This window comes from Eretmochelys imbricata, chromosome 15, assembly GCF_965152235.1.
Source record: "Eretmochelys imbricata isolate rEreImb1 chromosome 15, rEreImb1.hap1, whole genome shotgun sequence".
Taxonomy (NCBI): Eukaryota; Metazoa; Chordata; order Testudines; family Cheloniidae; genus Eretmochelys; species Eretmochelys imbricata.
The window spans coordinates 12387586-12403822 of NC_135586.1; the positions used below are offsets into that span (position 1 = coordinate 12387586).

Consider the following 16237-nt stretch of genomic DNA (forward strand, 5'->3'; position numbering starts at 1 on the left):
GACTCAGTTTCTTTGTGGTAGCACTTGTCTGATCAAGTAGTGACTCTGGGTCAGTATGACAATCTGTATGCCAACACAAATCCCATTTATTCCCATCCTGGTATTCTTGTAAGATAGACAGACTGTCAAAACCAGGTTTTGGAGTGAGACTCATCTCCATTTAAGACCAGATGCAAACATAGGCATAACACCTCCTTTAACCTCCCTTGATGATCCAAGTCAGTATCATTGTGTGATAGAACATCACAGCCCAATTATAGCATGTTGCTGTTTAATATTTTCAATGCAAATCTTGCTACTCTCTTCCAGTTCAGAAAAGGAAAGCATTAAGGTGTTTCTTTTGTTCTTTCTTGTATTCTCTCTTCACTCCAGTCCTGACTGTTGAGACAGGTATTTCTCCTCTTTTCCTTCTTCTGCAGATCTCAGTTCCCTAGACTATTGGTAGGCTGGTTTCTGTGATTTGATCCATTTTATCACCACTCAAACTATCTTACGTGTGTCAGGCATCTCTAGCAAATCTAATGTGTGAATTTTAAACATTTTGTTTAATATTTTTAATCTTACTTTATGCACCTATAAGGATTACAAAGTATAGTCGTAACTGCAGCATATCTAGGATTTGTTATGCCCTCCACTAAAATGCAGTCAACATGGTGGTGGAGTAGAGCAGCTGTTTAACAGTGCATACCTATGTTGCAAAACACTTTAGCAAAAGAGGTGTCTGTCTGTACTTCAGTGTCACTTCAGTAGGAGGATGTCACCAACATTGCGCTTAAATGTCAGTGTCATATTTAACTTTGCTGAGCAAACTGGGTTATGTTTAATCTAGTATTTTAAATTACTTTTGACTCAACTGCAACATTCAAGTCTTACATGCATTTTCCTGCTCTGTGCTGATGAGTGACATCGGCAAGTGTAGCTCAGCATGGTGTTTCACCCCTCCATTTTCACCTCAGCCGAAAAGCACATAGGCAGAGCGATAAGATTTAGTCAAAGTGGAGTATTTCTGTGATTGTCACTGTTACTCCTTAAACTGTGATAGCAAAAATTCCTCAGTTTCTAACCTTTTTTTCCCTCTCTGCTGGTGTTTGCAACAATGGAGCCCTAGAGTTGACTTGCTACCTATATTGTAATCACGGTCATCTAGCTCAAAGCAGGTCTAACTGACAGCTGGCAGCCCCGTTACACTAAGGTTCCTACCACGGATTTATCTGAACTGGTGCTGGCAATAATGGGGAATTTTTGCAAAATTTCCCATGTTTAGATCAGGTTTCATCTCAATATCCGAGTGAGGCACTCAATGTAAAAGTACAAAAGAAGATATCTCCTTCGATGGGGAGTTAAGAGTAGTATATTTCCCTCTCAGTAGCTAGAAAACTGATAAAACAGGGTTAAGAGAAAAACTGAATACATAGTTTTCTCCCTTTTTTTTTTCCTGGAAAGCACTATTTTTTAAAATGTTGTATATGTAATTCTCATGAACCTGGACTAATAGCATTAAGATCTTAGAGTGTAAGCTCTTCATTGTAGGGACCATGTCTGCCTCTGCTTGTACAGGACCTAGCAAAAGGGGACCCAGTCCTGATTAGACCCTCTGTAATTAGGCTCTACTGTAATATAAATATATAATAACTTACAGATAAGCAGACAGAGATTGGTAATGTGTGCTGGCTTCCCCACACACTTTTTACAACTAACCTGAGGTACTCAGGATTATGGTTTAGCGATGTTTACCAATGTCCACCAGGGATTTAAATTACAATCTTTGGAGGTTAATGGGCTAACTCAGTCCATCACCATTCTGCCTCTCAAATTGAAAAACCTATGTACATACAGATTACTTTCCTTTTTTAAAGGATTATGTATGTTTCTATTTCTCTTTATGAATCGATTAGTAACTCCCATTGTTCTAGCCTGGGTGATTTCCAGGAAACCTAACTTAATCAAATTATTTTCTGCATGATGGATTTCTGTATTAACCTAAGAAAGTACCAACACCATAACATTTAAAATTAGATTTTTGATGTCTGAAACTGTTAACTTAATTATTTATGCTAACAGATAATAAGCAGGAGATCATTACTATCTAGCAGAACTTTTGCCTTCAGCCTGAAAATGTCAGTGAGAAAAAAGTAACTGACATTAAATTTTCTTATTATTAGTGAGATTGTGTACTTGCTGTTCCTCTCTTAGCATAGTAAATCTTATTTCTAATTCTGAGACCACTTTTTTGTTAAACATATTAGGCCAGATTCATCCTTACTCCAGGGGTAAATTAATCTGTATTTCTATTTGAAAGTAAATATCAATAATACTTTTCCCCTCCGCTGTTAATGTTTTCTAGGCATTTTTAGTTTTGGTTTTAGCTCTCCAATGTGGTTTAGAATAAGCCTGCGCGTTTGCTGGCAAACAGGAATGTACATTTTGCTGACTCCCATATAGTATCTGGTATATTTATAGCAAACTTATTTTTTATATAAAGAGCAAGTATAATTTTACTTTTTATAAAGTACCTTTATGTTTTGGGAACAGCCCTGAATGGGAGGTCCAGTTTATTTAAGACTGTGGACATCTTTCATTATACAGTTCATTCAAATGAGCCTGATTTTAACATCCTCACCCCTTTCCTCCTGCGAGTTCTTAATGTAGTTTGAAAAGTGAGCAATAGGAGCTACAGAATACAGATTGCAGAAAGTCTTTTATATCAATATTTAATATTATGGCTCACATCTGTGCACCCTTCATTGTTTGTATTGAAGACGTGTATCCCTTTTGTCCTTTTGATAACATTTTGTTTTTAGTATTGTGGGCTTTGACTGTTGACATGTCCAGTTCCTCAGAACTGGCTTGTAGGAGTCAGTTAATGTTACACTTAAAGCGCAGTTCTAGTGACGAATCTAGTCCAACAGTGACTTTGTGGGGTTTCTTAGGGGTTTGTTTTTTTTTTTTTGGGGGGGGGGGGGTCAGGTTCCATACTAGTGTCTGATTCTATATCAAATGAGTTTAGTTTACAAGTAAAGTGTGTAACGCCATCCCTTATGCTCATCGTAGGCTCAGTCAAGTAAAATTGTTTCTTGCACCTCATCATGTGTAATTAAGGTTCTGCAAGGCAGATTATTCCCTTAGTGACATCTGTGCTGCATGTCACTGTCTTAGTAGGCTAGTGCAGATGTTGCTGGTTGGAACCTGGTAAATAATTCAGTTGATCCATTTCCCCCTAAAATTTCGCAGAATGTCTGTGGCCTGGCTACGCTAGTGCAAACACAGGTAGTATGAATGATTGAAAATTCTAGGGGAAATTAGCTAGAGTAGACATGGCTGGATATAATGGTATTGGCTCTGAAGTGCCAACAGAAGTAAAAAACAGAAAACCAAACCAACTTGTTTTATGACAAATAGAAATGACTAACATACCAAAAATTACCAGCTGAGTAAGACTGTCACTTATTTGACCCTATCTCAAAGAATGTTTGTTTTTAAAGTACTGTACAGAGTAGAACTTGGGGGTTGGGGAAGTAGTATTGAAACATGGGTAGGTGGAGGTCTGGAGCTATGTTCCCTTGCTTCCAGGCTAGGAATACTGTGGAGGCTCCATGTTTACATAGGCTTTAGCAGGAGCTTTCTCCTGGAGGTGGGGGAGGTTTCCACTAATGTGGAGTCTTTGAGGATGGTAGAATTGGAAAGGGAGGTCTTCCTCATCCTCTATGCCAATGGTTTTCAGACTTTTTCGGCTGTGTACCCCTTTCCAAATAATACAGTCTAATACATACCCTCATCTGAAATAGGGACATAATATGCCTATGATTAGATTGCCAAGTCTTACTAAATAAAATGCGTTGTCCACCATTACAGGATTTTTCTCACATACCCCCTGACGAGAGCTCGCATAACCCAGTTTGAAAACCACTGCTGTATGCTAAGAGTGCTGGAGTGCTTACAGGGCTAGCCCAAAGACAGGCAATGCAGCAGGTGATTGCCTGATGATCCTTGGTAGAGGAAAGTGTTTAAAAACAAACCCTTTGAGGGGTGGGTTTGTTTTTGTTTTTTAAAGAAGGTGAGGGGTGGAGGATCTTAGAAAAATATGGGACAGGTTTAGGTTTAAATTTTACAATCCTTACTGCTGTACTGTCAAGAGTTTTGGCTTCTCAATTTTGGCAGGCCAGGTACATTATGTTTAATATTTGGGAGAGGCATAGCCCCCAGGACATCAGTGGGAAGCCTTGATTGAGTTGAGACTATGTGTGATCTGAGTAAACAGTGCCTAGCCAAAATAAAATGTATTTATTCCTCTTTTTTAATTTTATCCTTTCTTTCAGTTATAGCTGTTATTTCCTTTTCCTTTGTAAAATAGGGAAATTCACTCTGACATGGTGGTTAAAGTTTCTGAATAAGTGGAGAACATTAGCTTTTAAAATTAGCTATCAGAAGCAATTTCATGCATGGATTAGAACTAGCTCTCCCAGGGTTTACTTGATTTGTAGTTGACAGCATGTTTAAACAAAGAAATATCCATCTTTATAGCATTAATTTAGGATCCCATACATAATCTGATAATGAAGTGATGAAATACAATTCCTCTTGGTATATTATGGGGGTTAGACTCCTGGACATTGGCAGTTTTCTCATTTTCTTGCCAGTGCAAAAAGGTGGTTATATATGAGAGCCACGCTAGAGTAAGTAGCCTGGTAATCCTGTGTATGCAAGCACATGTTGCAAACTCTATACTTTAAGGTTGTTTTTTTGCGTTTTTTTTAATCTTATCTTTGGGTTTAGCTTCTCTACATGACTTGGCATGAGAAGCACCTGAGCCTTTGAATCTCCTGAAGATAAGGGGGCCCACTCATTTAGCCATCTTATCTTAGCATGGGCCAGATGGGAAGTTGACAGGGTTTTCATTTTGAACTCTTTAGTGGGCTGATCAGATAGTTAAGAGGGACAAGGGAAGTAAATAATGAAGGTATACTATAACTTGCATTAGATATTTTGAAACCAAATTAAATTTTCCAGGAAATAATGCAAATAGTCTTTCCTGATTCCCTCTGTAAATTAACTGCTGTCTCGGTGACTGTAGAGAATGGTTATCAAACTGTACAGTTCATTCAACTACTGAAAGAATAGTGTGTACATCCAGTAGGTGTGTTTACTTCACTGGAAAATACTGCAAATTGACACTTTTGGAAACAAGGCAGATTCAGACATGTAGTGGTAGAATGGCAACATGCTGTACGCAAAATCCAGATTTCAGAACAAATATGTAATTCCACAATTATAGCCTATTGATTCCAAAACAGTAGTCCACACATGATTTGCATGTGATCTGTGGAACATTATCAGATCACACAATGCTGGCTCTCCTTTTCAGAGAGTAAAGCTTCATTACAGCTAAAAATATGTAAATGCTTACAAAGAAAAATATTAGGAAAGTAGTTGCTGTAGTTCCTCAATGATGGTATCCAGAAGGCTGTGCTTGAACGGAACGTGAGGTCTCCTGACGACAGTATACTATGAAAAAGATTGTTATGTACTTAACAGTGGAGTCAGCATGTCACAAAAATCAACATTAAAGTGCAGCTCTACTCTGAAAGTGAGTGTAGACAGGGCATTTTGGAGTTCCACTGTTTTGTCAGTGAGTTTCCAGAAGTGTAACTGGTTGGAATTTAGTAAATTCAGTTGAACAAGGAAAAAATAAAAAATCCAGCTCAATTTTTGTCAAGTAGGCTCTGTAAAGAGCAGTGAGAACTTACTTGTATCACTAAAAAGATGTGACACTGGATTCACAAAGACCAAAAATATGTTAAAATTGTGCTAATTTTACATAGTTACCTTTCAGAGTAGAACTGCAATTCAGAGGACCTTCAGACGAAAAGTAATTAGATTGATATCATGAAGTATGATAAATGTTTAACAAATATATTTACTTTCAGCTGTTTGTAGAGTGCTTCAAATTAAATAGGTGTTAACCAAACCAAACTGTCATTCTGAATAAAAATCACTCTTTGATTTGATCTTTCAGTTCCTTGGTACCTGTTATGTCAAACCTACTATCGTTTGGTAAATGGGACCTTAGTGTGAATAATGTAAATGCACAGGCAGTAAGACTTAGGGCTTGTCTACACGTAGAAGTTGCACTAGTTTAACTAAAGGTGCAATATTAAACCAGTGCAGTTGTGTGTGTGGACTCTTTCCACGTTTTATACACACAGCTGCATTGGTTTAATATTTCAGTTTTAGTTAAACTGGTGCAATGTCTGTGTGTAGACCAGGTCTCAGATGAAAAAGTAACATTTGCCTTCTTTATTTATCTCACAGAAGCAAAAATGAGCATGAATTCTCTTTTCATGTTGCCTTATGCCAACCTGAATATATTTATGCCACATTCTGACACCACGATAAGTGTACTGGTTCTTTTTGTTAAGCTGACTTTATACAGTTATTAACTCCTCAAACTAGAGGTTACTTGCTTTACAGTCCATTTTGATGGTTCCTCTTTATCTTCAAATTAAATATGTTACTATATGATATCTTGCTGTTTCAGAGGCATTCTATAAGTGGACCAATATCAACCTCCAAACCCCTTACACCTTTGTCAGACAAAAGACCAAGCTATGCAGAAATCCCTGTTCAAGGTATGTGTTCTACTTCATTAGCTTTACTTCTTGTAAAACTTGTGCTACCATTGGCTTGTAATTGGTATCTTTAATATAAAGAGTAAAGTGGGTAGTGGTGCTTTCACCTCTTTTTTTTTTTTTTTTTTCTTACTTGTGACTTGGACCCACAAAAACTAGGAATTTCAGAGAGAGGCTGAAACACAAAACCTTGGTGCATTTCAATATATATGTCTGTTATCAAAAAGATGCATGGAGAGAGACTAATTCTCAAGAAATGTACATTTTTTTCACTGCAGTTCAAGAATTGATATCCCAAAGCAAATAATTCCTGGTACTTTTCTGAATGTTGTAGCTGTTTGCACAATTAATCTGTCTTTAAAAATTGTTGCCAAAGTTTATTAAACACATTCCATAGATAATCCCAGTTCAAAAGGTTGAGGGGATTCTGAGCATCCGAATATTTTTCTTTACTTTCCCTTATAAAGACCCTTGAAAGGATTCAGTTTTTGTTTGTATGGATTGCAATAGCTACCTGTTTTGTTTCAGAGTGGTTTTAATTAAATATTGTTTACTTGAAATTACATTAATTATTCAGAACAGATTCATAAATGAAATCCTAATAGTCATATTTCATTATGACTTTTTATTGTCAATTTGACATGAAAAGAATATATAGCTTTTTCTACAAGTGCAACATGTAACTAACGGCAAATTGATTTGTGTGGAATGAACATTTACTGACACTGGCCAGTTTTACATGCAACTCTTCCAGATCTAACTTGTGACAGTAGATGGCCTTTTTTATGAGCCACCTAGTTTCTGTCTCCTGAATGTGCAGCAAACAGCTTTTAGAAACTCTTCACTTATGCAGCTTGCACCTGCTATTAAGTTGTGATCATTCCTTTCATTTTCAATCTGATAACTTTAGCTTGTAATATATCAGAATTCTAATGTTTCACTGTCAACAGCCTTGTCAATTACCGTAAGTACAATTCATTTTTATAGACTAGTACCACACACAGGCTAGTACATTGGAATTGGTTACCTCAGCCATTCCCATCAGGGCATTCCTCACCATAAACACTGGTTTCCTCCCATCAAGTATTTGACACACTATATAATTTATATTTAAATGAAATTTCCAGGTGTGTATCTTCCCTCATTCATTGTTTCATGGGTTATAGTTAAAGCTAAGATTTTCGTCATGGTTTTTATTAGTAAAAGTCACGGACATGTCATGGGCAATAAACAAAAATTCACGGAAGCTGTGACCTGTCCATGACTTTTGCTACTGTGGCTCCTTGGTTTTCGGTGGCTGGGAGCTGTGGGGTTCCCCCTCTGCTCGCGGCATCTGAAAGCTGCATGGGGGCCTTCCTCCGCTCACGGCAGCTGGGAGCTGCAAGGTGACCATATTTCCCAGAGAGAAAACTGGACACTCCCAGCCACTCACCTGAGACATCTCTTCCCACTCCCTCCTCGCAAGGCTGTCGCCCATTACTGGAATCCTGAGGAGGGCCCCCTCAAGAGTCTGTCACCAGAACCTTGCAGGGGGCCCATTGTCGCTTGTCACTGGAACCCTGCCAGTGTCCCTCTAGCTGCCACCTCCAGAGTCCCACAGCTCCTCGGACTGCAGCAGAGAATGTCAGGGAGGTCTCTGGAAGTCTCAGATTCCATTACTTCCATGATCTCCATAACATAAACGTAGCCTTAGTTATAGTCTCCCAAGCTTTTGGTCTCTCTTAGTGGAACACAGAGCTCCAATGTTCCCTTGTGTGTCTTTGGTAAATTAGTAAAAAATTTAAAAGGTTGTCTCGCCCATGTATGAATTCTGTAGAGTTCATGCTCGTGTGAATTTTTGACAGAGCCATCCCATGTCCTCCTATCAGGATATGCATGCCTTTAAAAGTGCCAAAATATATTAAAGTCCAGTGTAAAGCCAGGCCAACATGGCACCCATGACATGAAGTCATGCTACTTTGTCCCAGAGGACTGTCCAAAGTCGTTAAAAGAGGACATTTGTCTGTAATTATTGTATTACTGTCCATGGTTTCAAGATTAAAAATACAGGGTATGCTATCACATGCAAATGAATTACATTTTCTTTGCTATGTTATCAATATTCAAGAAATGGTGCTTTGACAGCAGGACAGAAAACTGAATTAAGTTAACAAGTTAATATCTCTATTTCCTAATAGTTCCCTGTTCTGGTAACTTTGTTTTGTCTCTCAAACTCTATTCATAATGTGCCCTTCCTGTAAGAATGAATTGTTTTCATATGCTGGGTGTAGCTGTCTGATTTATGCCTGTTCGGGAGCTTTTTTTGTAGATGTTTTCTCAAGATAATCCCCATATGACTCCAAGCGGTATATTTCCTCTTTAATTATGTCTATATATGCCAGACTTCTTTCTATACTTTTGTTGACTGCATATTGGGGTTATTTGCTCAGTAAAGTGGGGGTTTTACTTTTAGAATACTTTGATTTTTTTTTTTAAGTAAAATTGAAATGCCTTACCAAGTAAATGATTTTGCATCTTAAATTGTTGTAACAAAATACATGGGTAGACATAAACATTAGAAATATATACATTCTCAAAGTAATCTGAAAGGCTTGTTGCCTGCCAGGACCTGTGTTCAGAGTTCTTTGTTTCTCCTGCAAGAGTTAATAACCTTAATATATTAAGTGCTCAAAAAGGCAACTGCATTCTTTACATTGTTTTATGCATTTAATATAATCAACTTGTACCAGAGAGAGACACAAATCTGAACGCTAGGCATGGTAGGTAAGAAATCTGTTTACTTTTTAAATGTATATATTTGTATTTTTTACACCTATCTATGTTGCTCATATATACCAATATATTCTGTTAATGAATTAGGTTCATTTATATATTTAAAGCATTTCTGTTCATTTTTTCTTTGGATTTTATGTACTTATTAACAATGTATTGCTGTATAACTCTTTAACCAGGTTTCTTTTGTGTGCTCATTATTTAAAGAATTTGATTTAAAATTTATTTTTTAATCTAAAAGTTAGATCAAAATGGGTCTTATGTTTATACAAAATCCATTTTATTGCTATTTATCTTTTTAAGAAATTAATTTTTCATTGACTGCCAGTGTGCAGAACTAATCTTTCATCATTTTAGTGTTTAAAGCAGTTTCTTACTATTATGCATGGGATGATAAAAGATTTTGTTATGACGACGATGGATTTGAATCCATAGATAGGGGCCTACCAAATTCATAGTTCATTGTAGTCAATTTCATGGTCACAAGATGTTAAAAATCGCAAATTTCATGATTTCAGATATTTAAATCTGAAATTTCACAGCATTGTAATTGTAGGGGTCCTGATCCAAAAAGGAATGGGGGTGGAGTGTGTTTTTTTTTCACAAGGTTATTGTAGGTGGTTTGTGATACTGCTACCCTTACTTCTGCACTGCTGCTGGTGGGTGCTGCTTTCAGAGCTGGGTGCCTGGCCAACAGCGACTGCCCTCTGGCTGCCCAGCTCTGAAAGCAGCCCAGAAGTAAGGGTGGCCATACTGTGACCTTCCTAAAATAATCTTGCAAACCCTCCCTTCCCCCTGCACAACCCCTTTTCGGGTCAGGACCCCCAGTTTGAGAAATGCTGGTCTCCCCCGTGAAATCTGTGTAGTATAGGGTAAAAGCACACAAAAGACCAAATTTCACAGTTCATGACGTGTTTTTCATGGCCACGAATTTGGTAGGGCCCTATCCATAGAGGATGGCCGCAATCTACTTTAGTAGCACCTCCTACTGCCTGACTTAGCACACGCCAAAACTACTCCATAAGACAGAGGTTCTTGCCCAGCCTTGTGTTTACAAGCTTCATTATAGCAAATCATGGCAGCAGTCTATTAAGTGATGTTGTGGGGGGATGGTTAGGATGGCTCCATGGTGAACTTTATGGTAACGGACAAACCTTCAGCCTCCTTGTAGGCAGACATATAATCAGTTATCTAACACAGTAAGCTAGATGAACTGATTCTATAATTCATAAATGACCATCACAGTCTCCGCACTGATTGCATCCCTACAACTGAAATCTGCTTTAGTGACGCATCTGGTTATTTTTTTTTTCCTCTGAGAAGAACATTTGTTGAGAACTTCCTCTACCAGCAGACCAGCCTCATTGCCAAGAGTACCTGCCATGGAAAGTGCCAAATCTATTTCAGGTAATAACTTGTATCTAGTTGCCTGATAAAAGCAGGAACCCCCTTTTTTCAGTGCTGTAGTTACATGCCCAATCTACTGGTTTTAGAGAGAATTTCTGTCTTGTGACTGATAGATTCTATAACCACTTAGCAGTTGATGTATGCAAGCACCACTTGCTTATTTGGAATTGTTTATTTTTAAATGTCAAAGTCTAATCTTACATTTATACATGAAAAAAACATAAAAGCCCTTGATAAAACATTCAGACCTATTAGATCAAACAGAACTGAGCAGCTTAACTCTGGAACAATTTCCTCCTATGGCATATTTTAATAGTTGTGCGTATACACTAGAACCAAGATTCATGCATGACTCATCTTCAGTCATCCAGGAAATAAGTATTGCTCTATAACCGTTCTTCTCAATGTTGCACAGAATTTTGACTTGCAAGGTACGCAGAAATGTTTGTTACTAGTTTTTAGTTTTTACCTTTTGGATACAAGTTTTTTAAGTGATAAAATAATGGCAGTACACTCAGACTTCTGCCTTATCTAGCTAATTTAATAGACAGCAGTTTAATATGCCTTTCATTATTCTTTTTTAGGTGTGTATATACAGGTCTTCTCCCATTGCAAAGAATTCCATCCAGCTTATTTGTTTTAAATATGAGACTGCTAGGTTTTGTGGTAGCATATTATCATACATTAATACATGAAATGGTTGCTAGAAAGCATTTAAACGTACTCCTTTATATGTCACTATGCAAACTTTGTGCTAACCATATAGGGGAAGTGCATGTGTTTGTAATTAATCATTTTTAAAATTATGCTTCCAAAACAGAAAATATTTACATGGGCCACCCGTATCAGTGTCATTTAGTTTATATAGAAAGTAGAGTCCATGCTAATTTGAAGTAAAAAAACAAAAGTAACAACAAAAACCAAACCCTAGATTAATAAAAACAAACCTAAGTACAATATAAAACCATGTACCTATTTTTAAATTCCAATGGATATTTTTAAACAAACCTTCTCATGCAATATGTGCAGCACATATGTTGCATCACTGAGAACCTGGAAGTGGTTCAGGATACAAACAAAAAGTGGGTCTGAATATGTTCTTTTTACCATCCAAGTTGAGAGAGAGAGATGTAGAAAAGCAAGTAAATAGTATAAATGGTAAAAAGTAAATTGTATTTTTAAAGCTTTCAATCTTGTGACATAGGTAAGAAAATGTATTTAAAACAGGATTTTCAGATGTCTTTTAACCATCCAAAAGACTGATATTTTGTAATTTTTAATTCAATGTCTTCCTAATTTACTGTGTAAAGTATTTATAAATTAACATAGTCCCTGATACCAATAGAAATTAAATCTCTCTGGAAGTATTTGGAGCACTTCATATTTTTCTGTCTTGCACAGATGCAATCAGTAGCTTGTTTGCAAGTTTAGGAAGCAAAACTCAGCTTCCCTACTTTTATTTAATTAGAAAGTACTCTATATAGAAGAAGAACATGCTACTACACAGCCATTCTGAGTTTTGACATACGTTCAGGATGTGGTGTTGGTACCAGCAGGTGAAACGCAAACTGTTTGCCCTGTGGTAAATCACTGTAGCTTCTTTCTGTGTAAAGTAACGGATCGTCTTGGTCACTTTGTAATTAAAATTCTCATCAGGCAAACTTAATAGCAGTCCATACTGTTCCAGGGTGTTACATGGGTACTTTTCATTGTTAATAAGAATCTCCCTCTGACTACTGATAAGGCCAGCTGTCACAGCTAATAGGATTTCTTCTTCACATCATCTGACAACTTTCACTCAGGTGCCTGTTTTATTTTACTGAACTTTTAATAAATTATAAACAAATTATAAAAAAACCCAAAATTCTAACCTCATAACAACTTTTGCATGGACCGTAAGAAAATATAATCATTTGGTTTTTTGTAATGTCTCCCCTACTCAAGACATTCCAAGACTGTTAGAGAGATGGCATAAAGTCATCCACTCAGCAAATTGCCCTTGCTTCAGGTAAAATTTAATCATACAAAACTTTGGTAATTTTAGCAATTTACTCCTTTCCTAAAATTCTTCACTAAGGGTGAAATATCAAGAATTAAATGATATAGGCTTGTGTTTTTCTTGCTTAATGTGGGGTTATATATTTGTTTCTAGAGCTTTTGAATTTTCCCCCATTCAGTGTCTAGACGAAGTAGTGAAGAAATCAAACGGGACATTAGTGCACCTGACGGAGCATCTCCAGCCTCTCTCATGGCAATCGGAACCACCTCACCACAACTCTCTCTCTCCTCCTCTCCTACAGCATCTGTCACCCCTACAACACGAAATCGAATAAGGTACAACCCATTATTACACAGTATGTTTTTAAACCAGTATTAATTTCAGAGCTGTGAAACACCATACTATGCAAGCATAGAATTTAGTCCGAGCATTAAACACCAACGTTTGACTGTTGTCTTTGCAATAGTGCTCTTTGGTAACCTCTGGAACTTCGCGTAGACTCTTTGTAGCACCATAAGGCATAATGTCTTGGGAAGACAGGTCCCAGGACACTTAACGACTTAATGGGTCAATATGAACACCTTAAAAACTCCACCAGGAAACCAACAGACAGCCAGGACAGATTTCTGAGCTTTGAAGTTGTGTTTGTAGTGAGAAACTACATTTAACAAGTGACCTGTAACATTCTGAACCAGCCTCAGTTTTGCGTTAATTTAAGATTTGGCTCCATGTAGAGCGTGTGGCAAAGGTATAAATCATCCTACTGATGCTGATATTTTTATATTCATTTTTATCGTGTCTTCTGTACAAGGACTCAAAACGTTTTTTAAATATCAAGTCTTACAACACACGTGAGCTAAGTACATTTCACAGGTTGGGAAACTGGTCCACAGGTTAAATGACTTTTCCCAAGATCACCTGACAGTAAAAGTCTCATCGACAAATAAATAAATAAATACATTATAACACTGAGAAATTGTTTGCTGCTCTGGACATTATCCAGAGCAATGATTTCACTGAGATTAGTTGAGGCGTACTTCAGCATAATGCCAGTTTTAGTCATTGATTATGTGAAGTTCTATGCCTATGTACAGTTTGTCCATTTAATTTACAGGTAATTTACAAATAACACTAAAGAAACAGACCTCTTATTGGCAGTCCCACATTTCGATTTTGAGTAAGGGTAAAAATTTCACTAACGTTTCTACGTGAATCTTAACCTCTGAAGATTTACACGTGCACTGTTTGCAGACCAAAGGTTGCAATGAAAGCATGCGATTATAAATAAGGCGTAGATGGAGAATGGCCATCACAATAGCACAACTGCTCTGCGTAAGTATGAAGTAGCGTGCTCGGCCCTGTAGGAAGAAAACCTGCTGCTATTAGAGCAGTGGAGGGCAAGTATAATGAAAAATAATTGCCCCATGGGAATCCTCTTCAGAAGAGAGCTGCTGTTGGGTTTTTAATATGTTGTGCGTCGCTTGCAAAATTTTATTATAGGATGTAAAATAAGGATTTTAAGAAAATCAGCCTTTGCAAATTTACACAATAAATGTGGACACACCCCTGGGTTCCAACCTGAAACCATAAATCAGTTCTTTGATTTGGAATACAGTTGGCCTAAGATATTCATTTTAAGATTTATATCAGTCACAATCCATTTCTCATTGTCTCCCTACAATTCATTTTCATTTGTTTCCTTCCACACTGTTTTCATAACAGTAAGAACTTGATACAAACCATGTGCCTTACTGGAATTTGGGAACAGGCTGTACAGTTCCCTCATGGCTACCCAGCATGCTTAACAGGAAAAGAGAATTTTGACTCAGGTTTCTTATATGTTGTCACAAATCTTATAGGGCGTTATCTCCATTCTTTTCTTAAATTATAGTGGCATTGCATAATCTTCATTCTAGTGTGAAAACACAAACTCCAAATTAATTAACTTAAGCAAGAATGTGGGTTGCTAAAGCATGTGCTGATCTGGAGATATCAGAGAAAAGTTAATTCCTTAAGACACCAGTCTAACAGCATAGAGTCATAGAAATGTAGGGCTGGAAGAGACTTTTTGAGAAGTAAAGCCTAGCCCCCTGCTTGCACTGAGGCAGGACCAACTAAACCTAGACCGTCCCTGACAGGTGTTTGTTTAACCTGTTCTTAAAAATCTCCAATGATGGGTATTCCATAGTCTCCCTTGGAAACCTATTCTAGAATTTAACTACCCTACTAGTTAGGTTTTTCCTAATATCTAACCTGAATCTCCTTTGCTACAGATTTAAGCCCCATTACTACTTATCCCACCTCCAGTGGATATGGAGAACAATTAGTCACAGTCCTCTTTATAACAGCCCTCAACATATTTGAAGACTGTTAGCAGGTCTCCCCTCAGGCTGCTTTTCTCAAGACTAAACATGCTTTATGGCTTAACCATACCTTATAGGTCAGGTTTTCTAAATCTTTTACATTTTTGTTGCTTTCCTCTGGACTCCATCAATACGTCCACATCTTTCCTAAAGTCTGGTGCCCAGAATTGGACACAGTACTCTGGCTGAGGCCTCATCAGTGCAGAATAGAATGAGACAGTTACCTCCTGTCTCTTATATACAACACTTCTGTTAATATACCCCAGAATGATATTGGCCTTTTTGACAACAGCATCACATTGTTGCCTCATATTCAATTTGTGATCCACTGTATCCCCCGATACTACCACCTAACCAGTTATTCCCCATTTTGTAACTGTGCATTTGATTTTTCCTTCCTTAGTGAAGTACTTTGCACTTATCTTTATTGAATTTCATCTTGTTGATTTCAGACCAGTTCTCCAATTGGTCAAGGTTGTTTTGATTCTAATCCTGTCCTCTAAAGTGCTTGCAACCCCTCCCAGCTTGGTGTCACATGCAAGTTTTATAAGCATACTCTCCACTTTCATTCAAGTCACTAATGAAAATATTGAATAGTACCAGACCCAGGACTGACCTTTGCAAGCAGAATACAGACCCTGGACTTCAGAAAAGCAGACTTTGACTCCCTCCGGGAACTGATGGGCAGGATCCCCTGCGGGAATAACATGAGGGGGAAAGGAGTCCAGGAGAGCTGGTTGTATTTTAAAGAATCCTTATTGTGGTTACAGGGACAAACCATCTCGATGTGTAGAAAGAACAGTAAATATTGCAGGCGATCAGCTTGGCTTAACAGTGAAATCCTTGCTGATCTTAAACACAAAAAAGAGGCTTACAAGAAGTGGAAGATTGGACAAATGACCAGGGATGAGTATAAAAATATTGCTCAGGCATGTAGGAGTGATCAGGAAGGCAAAATCACACCTGGAGTTGCAGCTAGCGAGAAATGTTAAGAGTAACAAGAAGAGTTTCTTCAGGAATAGTGGCAACAAGAAGAAACCCAAGGAAAGTGTGGGCCCCTTACTGAATGA

At 37.6% G+C, this 16237-nt stretch overlaps 1 protein-coding gene across 8 annotated transcripts in view; it reads left to right on the forward strand.

Moving 5' to 3' along the window:
• Positions 1 to 16237, forward strand: part of SPECC1L (sperm antigen with calponin homology and coiled-coil domains 1 like) — a 111026-nt gene that overhangs the window by 56241 nt on the left and 38548 nt on the right. For 6 of the 8 annotated variants that reach the window (XM_077834586.1, XM_077834585.1, XM_077834592.1 and 3 more), the window contains 3 exons: positions 6536 to 6626; positions 10719 to 10805; positions 12983 to 13139. In XM_077834586.1, coding sequence (XP_077690712.1) covers positions 6536 to 6626; positions 10719 to 10805; positions 12983 to 13139 — 335 coding nt within the window. The remainder of the gene's footprint in view (positions 1 to 6535; positions 6627 to 10718; positions 10806 to 12982; positions 13140 to 16237) is intronic. The other 2 variants (XM_077834593.1, XM_077834591.1) reach the window with 1 other exon arrangement.